The sequence below is a fragment of the Heterodontus francisci genome, chromosome 25 (genome assembly GCF_036365525.1).
Source record: "Heterodontus francisci isolate sHetFra1 chromosome 25, sHetFra1.hap1, whole genome shotgun sequence".
In the NCBI taxonomy this organism is placed as follows: Eukaryota; Metazoa; Chordata; class Chondrichthyes; order Heterodontiformes; family Heterodontidae; genus Heterodontus; species Heterodontus francisci.
In genome coordinates this window covers 61247347-61269069 of record NC_090395.1, presented here as the reverse complement: position 1 = coordinate 61269069, position 21723 = coordinate 61247347, and the positions used below count along the sequence as shown (strand labels likewise).

At 44.4% G+C, this 21723-nt stretch overlaps 1 protein-coding gene across 1 annotated transcript in view; it reads left to right on the top strand.

The window, feature by feature from the left end:
- LOC137384111 (decorin-like) overlaps nucleotides 1-19861 on the top strand; it is a 32905-nt gene extending 13044 nt beyond the window's left edge. The window contains exons 3-7 of the mRNA XM_068057722.1: nucleotides 2286-2499; nucleotides 9260-9373; nucleotides 9570-9663; nucleotides 13930-14068; nucleotides 19667-19861. Coding sequence (XP_067913823.1) covers nucleotides 2286-2499; nucleotides 9260-9373; nucleotides 9570-9663; nucleotides 13930-14068; nucleotides 19667-19861 — 756 coding nt within the window. The remainder of the gene's footprint in view (nucleotides 1-2285; nucleotides 2500-9259; nucleotides 9374-9569; nucleotides 9664-13929; nucleotides 14069-19666) is intronic.
- Nucleotides 19862-21723: the final 1862 nt, after the last annotated feature.

Below are 21723 nucleotides of genomic sequence, written 5' to 3'. Positions count from 1 at the left end.
AGCTTGCCGTCTGACCATTAATTGGCCAATCCCTGGAAAATCATGTCAGGTGACTATTTCCGGCACGATGTGGTGTCAGGACACACAGTTGATCCCCACATTGGGTCCCAACACCAAAACAAAAATCCTGCCCCATAAGTTTGTCCAAAGCTAACATTAGATCAACTCCTCTAACAGTACCTGGATTATCTTTGACTCCCTTCTTGAACAGGGGTGTTACATTGGTTGCTCTACAGTATTCCAGCATAGTTTGTACGACTAAAGAAAACTGAAAAATTGTGGCCAAAGCTCCTGCTATCAATAACTTGGATTTATTTACTGCTTTTAATGCATAAAAAAGGCGCTTCGCAGAGGTTTAAGGAATAAGTGGACACTGAGCAAAAGATGGAGAAAGTGGGAGGGGAGACCTAAACTTTGATGGGTTTTACAGAGGGTTTTAAAGGAGGAAATGGAAATGGAGACTTTTTTTGGAGGAAATTCCAGAATGTGGGACCAAGAGTGAGTCAGAACACTGGAGTTCCTTACCTGACAACATTGTGAGAGTACCTTCACCACATGGACTGCAGGCATTCAATAAGATCCACCAGCTTCTCAAGGAGAGAACTTGCATTGTTTTTAACTCCAAAAGCACTTCACAGTCAATGATGCATGTCACTGAGTAAGGAGATCGTCATCCTTTAAAACTGTGCTGGATTTGAGATCAGACCGAGGGGTAAAAGGACAATGTGGTAATACAGTGCACTACCCAAGTCACCTGTTCCTTATTTTTCAAACAACAGCTTTGTTTATGCACTTGCAATAGAACAAAAAGCAATTTTTTTTTAAATTAGAAGATTTAAAATGTTTATTTTGAGTTGATGGCAAGATTCCTGTTACAAGCAAATGAAGAAAAGTGCCTAGTTCTCTAGACACTCATTAACTGCCTACAATGACTTGAGGTTGACCTTTTATTAATTATCCACAGAGAAAAATGGCTATTACATGAATTGAACAGGATTTTGAGCATTCGCCAGGGCGGGGAAGAGAAGCAGGCGGGAACTAACAATTGTTCCACCGGCTGGCATCATTCCGCCTCCAGGACATTTGTGTGGAGGCGTGATGAGGGGTGGTGACAGTGCTACCCGCCCGCATGCAGTGGATAGCTGACACAGCTTGTTAAAACCCTACTGAGGCCAATTAAAGGAGGTTGACTGGAATTTTCTGGTCAGCCTCCAGGTCTCCACAGGTGGCGGGAGACAGTATAGGTGCCTGGAGGCAGCTTTCTGGCAGCAGACCAGGGGACCAGCGCTCCAGGCAGGCCTAGAGGCCCTCTCTGCCTGCCTGGGTGCAAGGGCAGCCACAGGCCGCCCTGTAGAGGGACACCCTCACCCCCACCCCCACAGTGGCTTGGCTGCAAGATCCATTTTTTAACGCGTTTAATAAGTTTGAGAGAGGGCTGCTCCATTTTGAAGCCTGCTGCTCTGTTTAAGCTGGAAGACCTCTGATTGGCCAGCTTTGAGAACCCACCCACCATCCTTAATACAAATAAGCGGGCGCCCCCATGAAAATCAGGGCCGGTGTCTGTCCCCCCTCCGGGGATGGGTTCAGGACCCGATAAAGGTCCCAACCTGTTTCCCACCCCTGAAGGGAAAATCCTGCCCATTAATTGGGTGATATTCCCCTCTTACAATGAGAAAAACAGAAAGTGCTGGAATTACTCAGCAGGTCTGGCAGCATCTCTGGAGAGAGAAACAGAGTTAACTTTTCAGGTTGATGACCCTTCATCAGAACTGGTGAACCCCCTCGAGGGCGTGCTGCATTGTCAGAGGCGCTGCCTTTCAGGTGAGATGTTAAGCCGAGGCCCCGTTTGCCATCTCGGGTGAATGTAAAAAAATCTCATGGCACTATTTTGAAGAAGGGCAGAGGAGTCTTGGCTAATATCTTTCCCTGAACCAAACTCACTAAAACAGTTTAGCTGCTCATTTTTATGCTTGTGGAACCTTACTGTCTGCAAATGGGCTGTCAAGTTTCCTACATTACAACAGTGACTACACTTCAAAAGCATTTTATTGGCTGTAAAGTGCTTTGGGGTGTCCTGAGCTCGTGGAAAGCAGAATATAAAATGCAAATTTTTCTTTCTTTTGGGGTAATTTTGTAAGTATGCATTGAAGGAACATCATGATTTTCTGATATTCACTGGCAATGGATGAGGTCCCTCCTGCCACTGCGCACTCAAAAAATTACTCCCTTGTCTGTTCCTGAATTCTCAATTCATTTTCTGTTTGTTTGTTTCTAATTTAATTTAGATTTTAATTCTTGTGAACAACAGGCTGCAAAGGATCCATCCCAAGGCCTTTTCCTCACTTCACAATCTCAGACGGTTATATCTCTCCAAGAATCTAATCAGTAGTGTTCCAGAGAACATGCCAAAGACTCTAGTTGAACTCCATTTATGTGACAACAAAATAAACTATGTGAAAAAGAAACCCTTTGATGAAATGTCCAACATGTTTGCTCTCGGTATGAAAAGTTCAGAATCACACATACTCCTTTAGTGTGAATATCTTTGGTTGAATCAATAATATGGTATTATGGAAGATTTTAATTTTTAGAAAAGACCCTCAAATTCAAGATAATTGCAAATGTCACGAAATTATGTTAAAGTTTTAACCTGGGTGAAATTTCCTGGATTTTTGTAACACTGCTATGCGGGAAACTTTTAAGCACTTTTTAAACTTAACTCTCTGCGTCATTGATCAAATCCTTGTTAAAAATATAGAGCACTGCTTTAATGTCAATATTATCAGTCATGCCACCAGTGCAATTGTTCAACTTTCCTGTAGAATTAAATAGTTCAGTTATACATATTGGGGGGCATTTTGATCATCTTTCATTGTTGATCCTCTCACTAGAATGAATTATTCCTAACAGCTGGCAATAGATTTCAAAGAAGCACAGAAATATTCGTGACTCTTTAAAATTTTATTTTACGGATGTGTTCTTTATCCCTTCTCTTCATCCTCTTGGCCTGATGCTTGTGGTATTGCATATTTCCTTTTAAAGTCGATTTAGAGGTTTCCATTCCATAGTCATAGAGTCACGGGGCAGGATTTTTAGACCCCAATGGGGGCGGGAATGGAGGCACGCGGGTGATATAAATAGCACTGCAGGCCGGCGTGCCGGTTTCACAACACCATTCCTGCCGCTGGCGATTTTCCTCAGGGCGGGGGAAGGCAGACCCTGGGATCCTGCCTGATTTGGGAATGAGGCCAATTAGTCCAGTCAACAAGCTCATTGTCAGCTCGTTGAGGGCCAGTTTGGAATTTTGATGGAGGTGTGTGGGTTGTGCGCTGGATCAGGGACAGACCAGGTGCATGGAGGGACAACACAGCGAGGTGCCAATCATGGCTGCACCATGGACCCATAAAAGGGAGCATGGCTGAGAGAGGCACTCAGCTATTGGCACACAGATGCCATTGGGCGTTGGGTCAGCAGAGGTTGATGAGAGAGTGGTCTGTATGGGCGTATTGGTAATGTCACTGGACGAGTAATCCAGAGCCCAGACTAATGCTCTGGGGGCCTGGGTTTGAATCTCACCACGGCAGATGGTGTAATTTGAATTCAATTAATAAATCTGTAATTAAAAGCTAGTCTAATGGTGATCATGAAACTATTGTCGATGGTTATAAAAACCCATCTGGTTCACTAATGCCCTTTAGGGAAGGAAATCTGTCCTTACCTTGGCTGGCTTACAAGTGACTCCAGACCCACAGCAATGTGGTTGACTCTTAAATGCCCTCTGAAATGGCCTAGCAAGCACTCATGCCAAGGGCAATTAGGGATTGGTAATAAATGCTGCCTAGTCAGCGACACCAACAAACAAATAAAAAAAAAAGTGCAGAGTGTTGTCACCCTCCTGGCATCGCATGGGCATAATGGGGGGCAGGGGTAAGGCTTCCACATGTTATTGGGAGTCCAGCTGAGCACTAGGAATGCAGCTGCTGGCAATGGAAACAGAATTCTCAGATATTGGGTCTAATGACAATAAGGATCAACATCCTCAGCAACAGAGGCAGAGCCTCAATGATCCAAGGGCATGAGGAGGGCAGAAGAGAGGGATGAGGGGCAGGAAGGCAATGGAGGCCATATCCTCAGCATAGGATCTACCTGGACATGCCAGAGAACCAGTGCCACAGGAGATTGCCCCTATCCAGGCAGATGGTCACAGAGATTTGTGCCCTCATCATGGAAGACCTCACCCCTCGCAGCACTGCTCACCATGCCCAGCCAGTAGCCGTCAAAGTCACTGTGGTCTTGAATTTCTTTACCTCTGGCTCCTTCCAAGGATCAACTGTGGACGTTGGTGACTTCTCGCAAGTAGCTGCACACCACTGCATCTTGCAGGTCACTAATGTCCAGCTTTCGCAAATAGGGACTTCCATCCAATTTCAGACAGACGGCGCCTTGCAGGCTAAGAGGACAGTGGGTTTCGCTTCCATTGCTGGATTTCCCCCAGGTGCAGGGCCTCATCGATTGCATGCATGCGGCCATCAAGGCGCCGACTGACCAGCCGGTGAGATTCATCAATAAGAAGGGCTTCCACTCCCTCAACATTCAGCTGGTCTGTAATCACAACAAGAGCTTCCTGCATGTGTGTGCTCGCTTTCCTGGGAGCTGCCATGACTCCTTTATCCTCCAGCAGTCCAGGGTGTTCGAGCTCTTCATTTCACCACCCAAACTACATGGATGGATTCTAGGGGACAAGGGATATCCCTTGAAGAGATGGCTACTCAACCCTTTATGTGACCCTGGGATGGAGCCACAAAGGCGCTGCAACTGAAGCTATCTGCTCACAAGGACTACCATTGAGCAGACCAATGGGCTTCTGAAAATGGGGTTTCGGTGCCTGGACCAGTCGGGCAACTCCCTGCAATACACACCTGTAAGGGTCTCGCGCATTGTGGTGGTTTGCTGTACTCTCCATAACACCTCCAGAGAGGTGTGAACCTTAAAGAGGGTGAGGCCCTGGCACGACACAGGAAGAGGAGGCAGAAGATGCAGAACAGAGGTGCCCGCCTGCACATGGAATGGATGGGCCCCCGCAGGACTCGAGAGTCCTGTCAGGATTCTGTCAACATCAGGGACCATCTGATCCAGGCACGTTTCAGCTGAGCCCATCCAACCCTGGGTACGGCACGGTCTGGAACTCACTTTGAGTTACCTGTGAGACCATTTCCATTGAAGATCCATTCTCACAGCCAATGAATGCTACAGATCTGTCCAGAGGTCTCATTGTCCCCTTCAAAGACCTTTGCCTTCCTTCACCATCTCTTCCTTTCCAATCTTGATATTAAAGAACAGAAGCTCATATCTCTGGCATCATGTATGTCAAGATTTACTGTGTGTTCAAAAGGCTAAAAAGTGCACATTTTCAGGTGAGCCACACACCAGTGAACCATTCGGTGCTCTACCCGACGTAGTGGCCTCCACTCTCAGCCACTTCTATGTGGTGTTCCCCGTGTGGCCTTGAATGAGGTGGAGGCAGCCTGCTCGCTTGTCCCTGCTTGCGGCTGAGATGGATGTGACCGCCGTCCTCATCATCGTGGTGCTAGTGGGGACCCTCTAGAGGCTGCAGTGAAGCAGAAGCCTCCATCACTGGGCTCTGCTGCACAGATTGTCCCTCAATCGGGGGCGCCAAGGAGGCTGATGATGTTGACAGTGCCCCATGAGGCATGGCACCGTCATCCTCTTCAGTGACAGCCTCAGCCCTCGGCTGATGGTCTGGATAGCTGGAGGGGAGCACCAGCTGGGGCGCAACTGGCATCCACTCCAAACATCTCTGCACCATCAGCGCCACTGAACAGCTAAGGCTACAGAGTGCAGCACGCATTCTGTGCATGTCAGTACCTGCAGCCACTCAGAGTGTTGCTGCACATGGCTGTCTATGAGGTTGGCCACTCTGTCACTGGAGGAGCTGATGCATTCAAAGCCCTGAGCCATGGTGGCACATATGAACTGAATGGACTCCTCTATTCACAGTCCCGGACCCCGCACTGCCTCAGGAACTCTGACATGTGGGAGCACATCTGTTGCTGCTGATCTAAGTAGAACCTCCTTTCTTTGACTCCCGGGGCCCTGCATCTGTGCCCAGCTGAGCAGGTCTGTCTCTGTCCTCCATCCTCCAAGGAGGACTGTCCACAGCTGCCTCTGCTTCTCCCTCCTGCTCACTCGTGACATGCTCATCACCCAGTGCCACCCTATCTAATCGTGCATGAGGACCCACCAAGGTGGCTGTATCTGAGCCGGTGGAGGATGCACTTGTAAGATGTGATTGTGCTGGCTCTGCTGTCTCGGTTTCTTGCGAGCACCCCAGTGCCATGCCAGGACTCTGTCCTTCCCCCTCCACGTCAGAACCTGTGGGACACACAAGAAGAGATCATGAGAACTAGCCTGTGATGGCAGGAGCCTGGGCAGTGCTGAGGCTTCCCAATGAACATAAGAAATAGGAGCAGAAGTAGGCCATTCAGCCCCTCAAGCCTGCCCCGCCATTCAATAAGATCATGGCTGATCTGTCCCAGGCCTCAACTCCTCTTTCAGGCCTGCTCTGCATAACCCTCGACTCCCCGAGATTTCAAAAATCTATCTACCTCCTCCTTAAATACATTTAGTGACCCAGCCTCCACAACTCTCTGAGGTAGAGAATTCTAAAGATTCACCACCATCTGAGAGAAGAAATTCCTTTACATCTCAGTTTTAAATGTGTCACCCCTTATTCCGTAACTATGTCCCCTAGTTCGAGATTCCCCCACCAGTGGAAACATATTCTAAACATCTACCCTGTCAAGCCCCCTTAAAATCTTATATGTTTCAATAAGATCACCTCTCATTCTTCTAAACTCCAATGAATAAAGTCCTATTCTTTAACACACTGAGTCTTTGGCACGCTGTTAGACAGGAAGGAGTGCACTCCAGCCCCTTCATTTACAGATTGCAATATCTTTTCACCCTCTCCACCACGAATGCCCATCTCTCCCTCCCTGACTTGTTTCTGTGGGTCCACCCTTGCGATTTCCATGGCTCCCTCCTCCATGGCAGTGATGGTGTGAAAATGTGGCACCTGCTGTCATAGCCCTTTCTCTGACATTCTGAGCCCTTCCCTCTTGCAAGAACAAAAGAGAGGAAGAAAAGGCACAGCTGGCCTCTATGACCAATGCTAGCGGCTCATTGGCATAGGAAGCTGCACGTATCAGTACTGACAAGTCCTCAACAGCGCTAGGGCTCTGGATCTTGCTGAGGGGTCAATAAGTACCCTGGGGACACATTCCTCCCATGTTCAGGGGCAGCATGCATCTTCAGGCTCCTCATCTGCAGTGTCTGCTGGAGGTTGAATACCCAGAGGCCTGTCATCAGGGTCTGGCATTGCACTCACCTTGCCAGAGCGAAGTAAGAAAGTCACTTAACCTTTTACAGCACTGGACCCAGTTCCTACGGACCACACTTCTGCTGCTGACGATCTCAGCCACCTCCAGCCATCCCAGCTTTGTTTGGGTAGGTGGTCTTCTCCTTCCACCCTCTGGAAAAAGGACCTCCCTCTTCTTCCTCACTGCCTCAAGAAGAACCTTGAGGTAAACACCAGAGAATCTAGGGGCAGGTCTACCCCGGGTGCCAGGCCTCAACCTCACCTCCTGAAACCCTGGTGCATCCATTCTTTTCAGCCAAATGGCAGCCACCATAAAGGTTGCTGTGATGTCTTTAAATGGGGCCTACACTTGCAGATTCCTTCCCCCATCCCACACCCGTGGCTGCTAATTGACCCAACCAGCCCTCCAGCCAATTAGCAGCTTTCCTCCATGAAAATCATAGGCTGCGACTACTTAATCTCCCCACCCCGCCACCCTCCCCCACCACCCCCCCCTACTCCAATCACCGCAGTGGGGTCAGGACCTGGAAGTGGTCCTGGTGTCATTTTCCTGTCCTCAGAAGGAAAATCCTCCCACTGAGTCATACCAGCACAAAAGGAGGCATACGTTAAATAGACCCTTTCTTCCATCTCTTGCTTTATACTGCCTGTGTGGAGTGGGAAAGCCAGTTCTTTTGGTCATGTGGCTTACTTGTGGTGATTAAGGCGGTCATTCTCATGATTACAACTGATTCTTGATTGGATATCTTTTTTTTTCTGATGATGGATATGTTTATCTTGCCTCGTGGGTTGATTTGGCAAGTAGAATTTTTCCCCTCAAAGTACCTTTCAATTTGCAACCAGAGAAATGTTTTTCTTCAATAAGACTCAATGTATCTTGCAGGAATTTGATTTGGTCCACGTTCGTTTACATAACGGTTCATCCAGTCTAGCTTGAAGTTGATAATCTCCGTACCAGCTGGTGGGTGACAGAGTCAGACAAGAATGAATAAGCAGAGCTAATTAGGTAGATTGTGAGGATTATTAGAGATTAGACTCAATGAAATCCTGTGGTTCCAGTCCTAGTGGAAACATGGAACAGTCATCAATGGAACTTAGCCATTGAGCTTGTATAATGTTAATTGTACTGTTAGATTGATATCTTAAAAATTCTGCACAGCCATCTTCTTGATAACCAGCTACATCACTTCAGGAATAAAATGATTTGGATTGAATCCATGATTGTTTGAATTGCACATAACCTATTGGAAGGAAGTGGCTCACTAAGGCGCAGTAGTTTTTCTCAAAAAGCATATGGCAGCCTAGTTTTGCATGCCCTACTTTGGGAAAGGTGTTATGACCCTCGAGAGGTACCAATCAGGAATGAGAGGCTTTAGTTATGAAGAAAGACTGGAGAAACTGGGGTGGCTTTCCTTAGAACAGTGACGATCACAAGGAAATCTGATTAAATTGTTCCAATTTGATGTAAATAGGAGAAAACTATTTCCATTGGCTGGCAAATCAGTAACTAGGGGTCATAAATTTAGAATCATCCCCAAAAGAACAAAGGAGAGGTTGGGGAATTTTTGGGGGTGAGAGTTATTAAAACATGGAACTCCATTCCAAAAATAGTGGCAGAAGGAGAATCCACAATAGCTTTTAAAAAGGAAGTTTTAAAAATTTAGATATTCGTAAAAGAGAAAATAATGTCAAAGGTTATGGGCAATACAACTTTCAGAAAAACACGTCCGGCAAAATGGCCCAAATGGTCATCTTCTGCTTTGTAAAATTTTAAGTTGTATTTAAAATAGTTTCAAAACTTGGAAAAACATTTCCAATGAAGAGCTTTACTTTCCTAACAAATGTCTCTAATCTCTATAGAATTAAGTAGAAATCCACTGATGCCAAAAGGGATTGCAAAAGGAGCCTTTCAAGGCTTGAAAACATTGTTGTATCTCCGGATTACTGAGACAGGACTTTCTGAAATTCCAAAAGGTGATATCTAACTGCTCCGACTAATTAGTAATATTTTAAAACGAAGTTGATAAAGAGTTCACTATTTCCAATTACACAGTTGAATTAAATATTTTATATTTAAAACTCTTACTTGTAATTCCAGTAAGAGAAAGGCCCTGTAAGTCAAAACTAACCATTGATATATTCTCGTTCCTTATTTTGATTTGTTTTTAAGACCTGCCAAGTTCAATATCTGAGATGCATCTTGACCGCAATAAAATTATCAAAGTGGATGTGGATGATTTCGAAAACCTCAGCACTTTGGTCAGGTACAGTATTCAAAATCATCTCTGAAATGCAACATTTGAAATAAAAACAGAAAATGCTGCAAAGTGCTCAACGGACCAGGCAGCGTCTGTGGAGAGAGAAAAACAGAGTAAATGTTTCAGCTCAATGACCTTTCACCAGAACCTAATTAGGAATTCCCAGCTCTGTTGTTACATGCATTTAACCCCATCACAGCTATTCTAAAATTGACATATGCATACTTCTTCCAAGAATCTTTAAAGGATAGAGAAAGAAAACCGATAATTTGGAATGTATGGAGAAACTACCCCACAAATGCCTTAAACGAGGAGTAATCATGTTCAAAAGAAAAAGATGCACATTTTACCCCAAGTTCTAACTTGTAGCCTGAATTGCAATTCAACTTCAATCTCACCTTTCAGAGTTCTCTCACCAACAGTTAAATTCTCAAGTTTTCCTAAGGAGTCTCTACCCATATTTACAAAGCAAAATTGAGATTCCAGTATAAAAGTTGAACACCATTTCTGAGGATGGTGTAGTATTTACTTGTGTCTACTCTTCTGTTTATGTCATCTTTAGTTACACTATCCAAGAGCTACAGGAAGGTCCAGCAATAGGATTAATCTGAGCTTCACTGAATCAACTATAAAACATTTCAGGCATGTGTTCCAATACATTCTGATGGTGTGACAAACTAAAAAAACTAATTAGTAATCAGGCAACACAACAAATATTCTAGAATTGTCCAAAGATTGACTGCACGATATGTTCCAACTTGGGACATTCACTTCTGAAATTGGCAGTAGTTAGATAACAATTTCTAAATGTTAGTGTGTGAAGTGAACATTTTTGCCTCTTTCACTTTCCTCCTTTTCCTGGGGCATGGTTTCATGAGCCTTGGCAATCCTCTGGTACTGTGCGCAGGGGGCATTCCTCAGGCTGGATTTTGTTGGGGCTGCAGGGGCCCCAACTATAGGATGGAAAGCCAGGGACAATCCTGCCTCAACTGTGTGGGGGATTCCGAGTCACATTTTAGGCCCATCCAGCAGTTAGTTAGCTGCTGTCAGGCTCCTGTCCCTTTAAAAGATGGGAGCCCGCCTCCAAGGGCTGACAGCCAATCGGAGGGCCGGCAGCTCTTCAGTCTCCACAGCACCATGGGAAAGGTGGCCACAGCTGCACCCAAACGAGCTTGGAGCACACATCAATGGATGCTGCCCTCGGAACAAGTGGGGTCGGGGGTCGCTAGGACCAGTCAGGCAGGCGCCAGTGAGCTGGTGGGGGTGAGGGGTGTTGCCACAGAGGCAGCTATTGCCTCCAGGGGTCCCCTCCGTGGGCCACAGAGTGCTCGAAGAGGAGGAAACCCCCACCCCGCAATCCCGCCGAAGCCTGCAAGGAGGCTTCCAGGGTTCACCAGACAGTCTCCCCATTTGGCAGAAGGCCCACCCACCGCTGCTAAAATGCTGGGTCAAAATCCTGGAACTCTCTTCCTAACAGCACTGTTGGTGTACCTACACCCCAAGGACTGCAGTGGTTCAAAAAGGCAGCCACCCACCACCTTCTCAAGGGCAATTAGGGATGGGCAATAAATGCTGGCCTAGCCAGCAATGCCCACACCCACCGAATGAAGAAAATAAACTCTCAAGTAAGAGCGAATTTTAAAAAATGGAATGACAGACACTGATTTGGGTTCATTTAATAGAAGGTAACAGAGGTACATTACATTATTACTGGAGCTATGCTATCCATTCTGAGGGCAGGTGACAGTCTTAATCTGGAACTGTGGGATAACATAAAGAAGACAACAAGTAGGGGACTAACTATGATAACTTTACGGAGATTGCAACTTAGTAGAAATTGACCAGGGACAATGATATTGATTGTCATGATCACAACAACTCTGTCATTATTGTATTATGTAATTACCAGGATGTTGGAAGATGAATTAGATGGACCTTAGTCTTTTTTTTGCATTTAGCCATTCCCATGTTTCTTTGTAACATTAGTTCTTCATCTCTCACTTGCTGCATTCTTCGTGTTGCAGTTCCATAATTTTGCAGGGATTTAACAAGAAACATAAGAACATAAGAAATAGGATCTGGAGTAGACCATTCAGCCTCTCGAGCCTGCCCTACCTTTCAATAAGATCATTGCTGCTCTTCTCCCTCAACCCCACTTTTCTGCCCACTCCCCATATCCATTGATTCTCTGAGAGATCAAAAATCTATTGATCTCATTCTTGAATGTACTCAATGATGGAGTATCCACAACAAAGAAAGAAGAAATTTAAGTGAATAGTGTATGGAGATGGTGGACATGAAGCTCCCAAGCTATCTCAGTGAGTAGCTAAACCTCACAGGACAGGAAGACCCCATGTTCACTCTGTGCAGAGTTAGCTAATTCAGCTGAGATGGTCAATGCTGGAGGCATTAGAAATGGCAGATCTGGATTCGGAAGGGAAAATGGGGCAAGATTCTCGTTCCTGATCTTCATCCAGCCACTCCTGATGGAAGTGTGTACGTATTAAGTAAAAACTGGAGCGTGCTCAGCTGTGATACTCAGTGCCTGGACTAGCAAATGAACAACAATAACTTGCATTTATATAGCACCTTTAACATAGTAAAACATCCCAAAGTGCTTCACAGCAGTATGCTCAAACAAGAATTGACACCGAGCCACATAAGGAGTTATTAGGGCAGATGACCAAAAGTTTGGCAAAAGAAATAGATTTTAAGGAGTGTCTTAAAGAGGGAGAGTGAGGTAGAGCTGTTTAAGGAGAGAATTCCAGAGGTTTGGGCTGTGGCAGTTGAAGGCATGGCAGCCAATGGTGGAGCGATGAAAATCAGGGATGTCCAAGAGGCTAGGATTGAGGGAATGCAGATATCTTGGAGGGTTGTAAAGCTGGAGGAGGTTACACCGCTAGGGAGGAATGGCTTTTGGCTGGAAACCCACGCCTTTAGGAGGGGGGGGGGGAAATGTATTTGATATGAGATAAGACATGTGTAGTTCTGTTTTTACAGTGCTGTTTTGTTTTCCAATATCATCAGATGTTAACAAAGATTCGAGTGAAGTGGGCTCAGGACATATGCTGGGATTTTTGACATGTAAAGTTGTGATTTTGCTGAGCCAAGATTGACGCAGTTTTAAAAAAAATGTTAAATTCCTCCAGAGAAATCACAATTATACATGTTGGAAATTCTGTACACGCACAGCTGTGATCCACAAAATTTTTCAAAGTTCATGAGGTAAAGCCATCGGTGGCAGCTGCACATGCAGGAAGCTCCAAATATAAACAAAATTGATCTTATTTAAATTCAGCTGCTCAGAATTTGGCTTGTCTCCGGAACAATTTAGGTTATTTAGGGTCAAAAGTCCTCAAGTCCTGCTCTGCTGGTGCAAGTACAGCAGAGTGGAACAACCAGCCATTCCTAGATGCACTGACACCATCCCAGGTCCTAGGGACTGGGTCATCTTAATGTGGAGGATGGACTGCTACTGCCTGCATGGGCACATCAAGGGCACTGACCCTGACCAAAGGCCTGCGAAATTGGAGTGATTCCACACCATTTTCAAGGGTGGAAGAGAATCCTGGAAAAGATCTTTTTTTTTAAAAAAAAATGAATTTTGCTTTTCTTTGTCTCCCATTGGAGCTAATGAAGCTTCAGTTGAACATGATCAATACCCTTCAGGATCAATTATCTTTACTAGGAAAAGGTGTGGGACTTTCAACAGGTCTTTCTGGAATGCACAAGAGCTTACAACTGGTGTGAATTCCCAGTGAGGGTTTATGAAGGTGTCCTGGATGAAATTTCCTTTGATCACCCAGGAACTCGCCTAGACATGGCTCCCCTGATGTAGGGGGCTTGTAAAAGGTACACCAGCATCTCCCCACCAGAATTTAAAGGGGCACTGTAACCCGGTAGAGTCACAAAACAAACAGGTTCCACCGCAAATTCTTCACCCTCTCCTGGCAGAAGTCTTCTTTTCGATTCTACTCCAAACCAGGAATTCCGGATCCCATATTTCCATCCATGTCAATTGAATGTTCCATTTGAGGTCATTTTGCCAGAGGGGGACTGGTTCCCCTCAAAGTGAACAGGATTCTTTGGGATTCCCATGGACAGAAGGGAGCAGTGATAAGGCAGTACTATGAAACCATTCATGAGAGCACTGCTGATATTCCATATGGTTAATCTGCCAGTCAATTGATAAGAAAGTTCTGTTGAGTTTTAGCAGCAGTGTACTTCTCAGAGCTCCTTGTGGTTCTCATATCTTCCTTTTACTCTTTGCAGGTTGAGGCTGAGTTCCAACAAAATCAGGTATTTTGCCAATAAGACTCTCAGCCATATGCCAAACCTGCAGGATCTCCACCTGGACAACAATAGATTGTTAGCCATTCCTCCAGGCCTACCACAGCACAAAAGCATCATGGTAAGGTGCTGATGTTCAGAACAAGAAATGAATAATGTTAGCACGTGAGACCAGTTGATATATTTTCCTTTAAGTTGAAATGAGACAGAGAGGGAAGTGAGGTCTTGATACATTAACTGTTCTGTCTGCTTATGAAAGCATGAAAAGATGGAAAGAAACCAGCTATCTCCTTCTAAACACAAAAGCAATTTGTTAAACAATTGTCATTCTCAGAGACAGATTTCTTGAATGAGGTAAAATGTTCAAATATTCCTTTCTGCTCCTGTGACCAAGTAAGATTGAACTTAAATGAGATGATGTGCATGCAGTTACTCTTTCAATCTTGAAATCTTAATAAGTTGGGAGCTGTACAGTACTTACACAAGGAAACCCCTACAGCATCAAGCACTATAGCTTCTTATGAGTACATTTCACAGAATTATACAGCACAGAAGGAGGCCATTTGGCCCATCATATCTGTGCCAGTTCTTTGAAAGAGCTATCCAATAAGTTCGACTCCCCTGCTCTTTCTCCATATCCCTGCATCTTTTTTCCTTTCCAGTATATATCTAATTCCCTTTTGACAATGACTTTTGAATATGCTTTCACCACCCTTTCGAGCAGTCCTTTCCAGATCATACTGTATAAACAAGTCTCTCCTCATCTCACCACTGGTTCTTTTAACAATTATCTTAAATTTGTGTCCTCTGTTACCAATCCCCTGCCAGTGGAAACAGTTTCTCCTTTTTTACTCAATCAAAGCCCTTTATAACATTGGGCACCTCTGTTCCTTCTCTCCTTAAATAATGAATCCTTAACTATCACAGTTATAGAGCAAAGTAACTTCAGCGGATGGTTACATGGCTTGGATGGAACAAGTTAATAAATACTTGATAAATGTTTGCCAAATTATGATTTACAAATGAAATGAGTGGCAGGTGGAGGCAAATTGTGCTCTTCAGGGTGTAGTCCTAGCAGGAGAGGGCTTCCTCAACTCATTACTGCCATTGCACAGGTCTACAACATGGCAAATTGCAGAAAATGATGCAAACGCAGGAGGTAAGAAGGAATGTCCATTTGGGTCCTGGGCCCTTTTGCACATAGAAGGTGGGGAAGGAGTGGGGAACTGCAGTTCTGACAGAAGTGGGGGGAAGGAAATCCTGGCTGCAAGGTGGCATTAGGTCTCATTAGATGACATTTTCCTGTCATCTCTGCTGTGATTTTACCCAATTTTGGGTGAGATCACAGAGGAATTTTCCCTCCCCTTAAGAACTTTTGGTTCACAGCTGCTCCAAAGTTTTAGTTGGTCAGAGCATGAGCCAGTGGGGAACTGAACTAAACAGGCCTGGAAGATCCATGAGCTGTGCTGGATTAGTTGATCTCAGCTGGGGCAATACTACCATTGGTCTCATCATCTATGGGTTAAAGTTCCCACCCTTGATTGCTATCCAATGATTCCAGTTACAAAGCCTCCCAATGTTGAACAGTCTGCAGGTATTATCTAGGCTTATGGATGAAGAATGACCACGTAGGCACGATGCAAGAGGGAAAGCTGGGCCTGTGGAACCATATTCTACCCTTTAGGCGAAAATGGAAAAATCTGAAGAAGAAGCCTCAAAAATACAAAAAAAATTTAGTGAATCCAGAAAAAGCTGGGCAAAGAAGAATTTTGAGGTGAATACTGACTTATTTGTTGCCTTTGCCTCACTTTTGAAGTATGTGGCAGGAAATCTCACAGTGATACTGAAAACCAGTTGACCTACCTTGGTATACTCAGAAACATGTGAACAGAGGAACAAGAGTAAGCCATTCAGCCCCTTGAGCTTGTTCTGCAATCATAACTGATATGTACCTCAACTTTTTTTTAAATTCTTTTATGGGATGTGGGCATTGCTGGTAAGGCTAGCATTTATTGCCCATCCCTAATTGCCCTTGACAACTGAATGGCTTGCTAGATCATTTCAGAGGGCAATTAAGAGTCAACCACATTGCTGTGGGTCTGGTGTCACATGTAGGCCAGACCAGGTAAGGACAGCAGATTTCCTTCTCTAAAGGGTATTAATGAACCAGATGGGTTTTTACAACAATCAAGGATAGTTAGTTTTGGAACCATTACTGAGACTAGCTTTCAATTCCATATTTTAATTAATTAATTGAATTCAAATTCCACTAGTTGCCACAGCGGGATTTAAACTCATGACCCCGGGGCATTAGCCTGGGCCTCTAGATTACTAGTTCAGTGACAGTACCATTATGCTACCATCTCCTCCATTTACCTACCATTGCTCTATATCCCTAGGTACTCACTCAACAGAAATCTAGCGAGCTAAGCCTTAAAAAATCAATTGACACGGCCTCCATAGCCTTTTCGGGAGAGAATTCCTGATATCTGTTACCCTTTGTACCTGATTTCACTCCAAATTGCCTAACTCCAATTTTAAGATTTTGCCCCCTCCCCCCCCCCGTTCTGAATTCCTTAATCAGAGTAAATAGTTTCTCGATCCTATCTAACCTATTGCATCTCTTTAGCATTTTCAAGACTTTAATTAAATCACCCTTTAACCTTCTAAACACAAGGAAATACCAAACCAAATTTATATAGCTATCCTCATAATTTAATCCTGGTATCATTCTGATGTATCTGCGTTGTACCCCCTTCAAGGCCAATATATTACTCCTGTGTGTTCAAAACTGAGCGCAGTACTCAATACGGAGTCTGACCAAAGCTCTGTTCAACTGAATCATCACTTTGTTACTTTTGTAAGATCACTCCTCAATCTTCTAAATTGTAGGGTATCTAAACCAAGTTTGGGCCCCACTATCGTTCTTGTTCACCTGGGATTCTCGCCGAGTGAACTGATTGAGGGAGAAGATGAAAAACTGTCACCCATGTAGCTTGCTTTTGGCCTTTCTGCTTTGTTAGAAAGTGCACATGGTGACCTTGCATTTTCACCATGTTTTTCTCTGCTGCATAACCTTCCAGAATTTTTTGGCTGATGAACAAAACAGATAATCATTATTTTGCTTTTTTTGGAATCAAAAATCTGTGGAAAGTTTCTATAATGTCAGTGTAGAGTTTTGTGGCACAACTGCAGATTACAAGTTGGCTACAATGAATGCATGAATGAATGTGTCCTTATGATGAAAACATTCAATATCTCAAGCTGCATTTCTTCATCATTCAGCAACATGTTGTTCCAGTCACTTGGCAGAGGAAGTTGCTTGTGAATAAATGATTGACTTTCACTAGCCATTGTTTATTCAGCCGATATTCACTCACCTACTGAAAGAGATCCTAACAGCCCCCCTCCTCCCCCCACCCCATTGTAACATCCAATTGTTTCCTATAAGAGTCCATGGTTCTTGGCTCCACTACTCTGTCTGGAAGTTTATTGCACACATTAATCACCATTGTTTGTGCGGAAGAATCTCTTGAATCATTCCTAAAATTACCTTTTATTAGTTAAACCCTTGATCCTTCATTCTACTCCCGCAGTTTGAAGTAGTATTCTGAGTTAACTTTTTCTATACTTTTAACAAAACCTTTAGAAGATTGCTTCTCAGTTACTTCCTTTCGAGGCTACAAAGCCCAAGTTCCTCTCGTCTTTCCTTGTAACTCAGATGCCTGACAAGGGAGACTTGCTTTGTGGCATTGCCTCCAGGCTTTTGGTACTTGGCAAGTAGAACTGAATGTATTATTTGAGGTGGGGTCTAATGAGAGCACTCTACAGTTTGATCACAGCCTCCTCTAACTTATATACTACTATTTTGGCTATGTTGTTCAGTGCAGTGTCAGCTGAGGCTCAGTGGTAGCACTCTGCCTCTGATCCAAAAGGTTGTGGGTTCAAGTTCCACTCCATAGAATTGAGCACAAAATTCTCAGCTGACACTCTAGTGCAGTATTGAAAGCATGTTGCTCTGTCGGAGGTGCCGTCATCCCGTCTGCTCCCTCAGGTGGTTGTATGGGTTCCTGTGGCACTATTTCAAAGAGCAGGGGAGTTATCTCTGATGTCTTGTCTGATATTTATTCCCTAATCAACATCACGAAAACAGATTATCTGGTCATTATTACATTGCTATTTGCGGAAGCTTGCTGTGCACAAATTGGCTACCGTATTTCCTACATTATAACAGCTGGCTACAAAGCACTTTGTGATGTTCTAAGGTCATGAAAGACACGCTATAAATGCAAGTCTTTCTTTATTTCTTTTGTTCATTGTACTAGCATTGTTACGTACTACCCTGCCTTAATTGCACATGTTGGGCTGAATTTTGCGGCACCGGCACTGGGCCATAAAGGTGGGGAAAATCCCGCCTTGGCCATTTGGAGAGCCCGGCGTGATTCTATGGTGCCCAGGCAATTAGCAGCCCTGCGCCTGAACCCCATCCCTTTAAAGACAGGGATCCCGCCTCCAAGAACTGCTGGCCAGTAATATCTGCAGTGCCACCGGGAGCGGTGGCCACTGCTGGTACTGCAGAGGCCTTGGTCCCAGGCCCAGCGCTGGAGACCTAGACCCCAGGTAAGTGAGGTGGGGTCACCGGGGCCAGTCCAGCAGGCCCCGGCGATGGAGGAGGGGTGTGCGGGTGGACGTTGAGTACAGGGGGAGGAGAGTACAATGGGGTGAGTTGTTTGCGGGTGGGAGCCCTCTGTGATTGCCCACGGAGGAGGCACCCCCCCCCCAAGCCCGCAGGGAGATCGCCTCATTTTTCTGAGTGACCTCCTGGCGTGGCGGAGGCCCCCCCCCCCCCCCCCGCTGCTGACTTAATGCCAGCGGCAGGTTGGGGGGGAGGGGAAGAGGCCCTTAATTGGCCTCTGGGTGGGAAGGCCGTCTTTGGCCTATCCCGCCTCAAACTAAATTGCGGTGCGACGGAAAGGTAATGGGCCCTCTGGCCCCACCTCCCGCTGCAATTCTATGGGCCACCACCACCCCCCCCCTCCAAACCCCACAACCCCCTACCGCCTCTTAGCTTGTCTCCGGGGATCCCATAAAATTCAGCCCATTTAGTGTCGTATCCAGTAAGACTTCTTGGTCTCTTTCAGTTTCATCCTTAGTTATTTCAACATCATTCATGGAATATGCAATGTGGTCAAGTTTTCCATGCAATGTGTACCACTTTACACTAGATGGGTTTACACTAGCAGTGAAAAGATTGTCACTTTATTTCAAAATCATGAGGGGGTCTGGACAGAGTAGACAGGGAGAAACTGCTCCCATTGGCAGAAGGGTCATGAACCAGACGACACCGATTTAAGGTGAATGGCAAGAGAACCAAAGTCGACACAAGGAGAAAAATTTTTATGCAGCGAGTGGTTAGGATCTGGAATGCACTGCCTGAGGGTGTGGTGGAGGCAGATTCAATTGTGGCTTTCAAAAGAAAATTTGCAAGGTTACGGGGGAAAGGCAGGGGAGTGGGACAAACTGAGTTGCTCCTGCAGAGAGCCACCATGGACATGATGGGCTGAATGGCCTCCGTCTGTGCTATAATCAGTCTATGATTCTATTTCACAACCCCCGGTAAATGCGATTACACTGATCTCTGTTTATTCGTATTTTGTTGGAAGTAACTGTTATGTTCAAAATTCATTGGGTTTTATTTTATTTATGATTTCTATTACAGGCCCTCTATCTCAATGACAACCAGATAGCACATATAAAAGGTGGTGACTTTTGTCCTAAGGTTGATGATCCAATGAAGAGCCCGTACAGCAGGATCAGTCTGTATGGGAACCCTATTCCATACTGGCAAATTGAGCCTGGAGTTTTCCGCTGTGCTTTAGACTGGATATGTATCCAATTGGAGCGACCCAACTAAGCCTCGTTTTGAATATAATGCAATTGACTGAAACTGGTGCCAGATACCAAACTCCAGATCACTTACTTCCATCTGTACAGTTGACTTCCTTAAATGAACTGCTGAATAGTGAATATATTTGCTGAGTGAACATAAAAGTAAAAAAAATAGCTGCAATGTTTTCTTTCTACACTTACTACATTCACTCTGCTACTAGTTTAAGTTGGAGTTTTTTTTCACATTTTCACACATTTGCCATTTCTTGAGTCAATAATGTAACGGCATGTTTTGCGTCACGTACTGCAATATGCACAAATAACATGAGTTTGTAAGGCGAACAGCTTTTGAGCAAGCTTTTCATTGCAGTTTGCATAATAAAAATGTTGTAGAATGTCCATATTGATATTATGGCATTATTTGGTGTAAACAGGCCATTTAATGTATCAGAAACCATGCATTTACTCAGTTAACACTATCATTCTTTAAACGGTAACACCAGGTACATAATACGCAGAATTCATCAGGGAGTGGAGTCTCTATCAAGAGGAATGCATGTGACAGAGTTGCTACAATATAAGCACTGGGCCAATGATAATATGTATGGTACTGCATTCTCCAATACAAGAAAGCTGTAAGTGCCAAAGATTGAATAAAATCAAATCAATTTGCACGGCATCTTCGCACCGGTGAATGTAAAATAATGTTTAAGTGCTGAAGATGGTGAAAAGAAGGGGTTATTTCTTTGTATTTGGAACCAGTAGAATAAAGCCTACTGTGTTAATTTAAGTAGAGCTGGATTGGTTCTTGAATACTGAGGGGTTAAGCACCAAATCAGAACCGGGAAATTATCCAGTTCCAACTTGAATATAAATCCTGATTGTAGATTCACGTAAGTAGGTGTTTAATATGAATGCATGAATGATCCTGTTGAGTATGTTCCATAGAATCTTAAAGCAAAGAAGGAGGCTATTCAGCTCATCATGACCTGTCCCCTACTCTTTGCACATGACATCTGTTGGCTAAGTATACCCAAGCAACTCCCAACGTGTTCAATCTTCCATTTTGGTTATTAATAGATGACATGGTTGATCAGTGGCATCAAATGCACAAGAACAAAAGAAATAGGAGCAGGAGTAGCCCATATGGCCCATTGAGCCTGTTCTGGCATTCAGTACGATCATGGCTGATCTTAGGCTTCAACTCCACTTCCCCACCTGCTTGCCATACCCCTTGAGTCCCTAAGAGACAAAAAATCTGTCTATCCCAACCTTAAATGTATTCAATGATGGTGCATCCATGACCCTCTGGGGTAGAGAATTCCAAAGATTCACAACCCTTTAAGTGAAGGAACAGCTCCTTATCTCAGTGCAAAATGATTGGCCCCTTATCCTGAGACTGTGCCCCCATGTTTTAGATTCCTCAACCAGTGGAAACAATCTCTCAGTGTCTACCCTATCCTGCCCCTTCAGAATCTTGTATGTTTCAATGAGATTGCCATTTCCTCATTCCCCATGATAATTTCTCTTCTCACTGCTTCTAAGGGACCAACATTTACTCTAGCTACTCTCTTCCTTTTTATATACCTACAAAAGTTCTTATCATTTGTTTTTAGATTACTGACTAGTTTACTCTCTATTTTTTCCTTTTTAATCAACTTTTTGGTGGTCCTTTGCTAGTTTCTAAAACACTCCCAATCCTCACATTTGCTACTCTTTTTTGCAACATTGTAAGCATCTTCTTTTATTCTAATACTATCTTTAACTTCCTGAGTGAAACATGGATGGGGGTCTTTCTTGCTGAGTTTTTGTTTTTCAATGGAATGTATTTTGTTGAACATTTTGAATTGTTTATTTAAAGGTTTCCCACTGTTCATTTACTGCCAT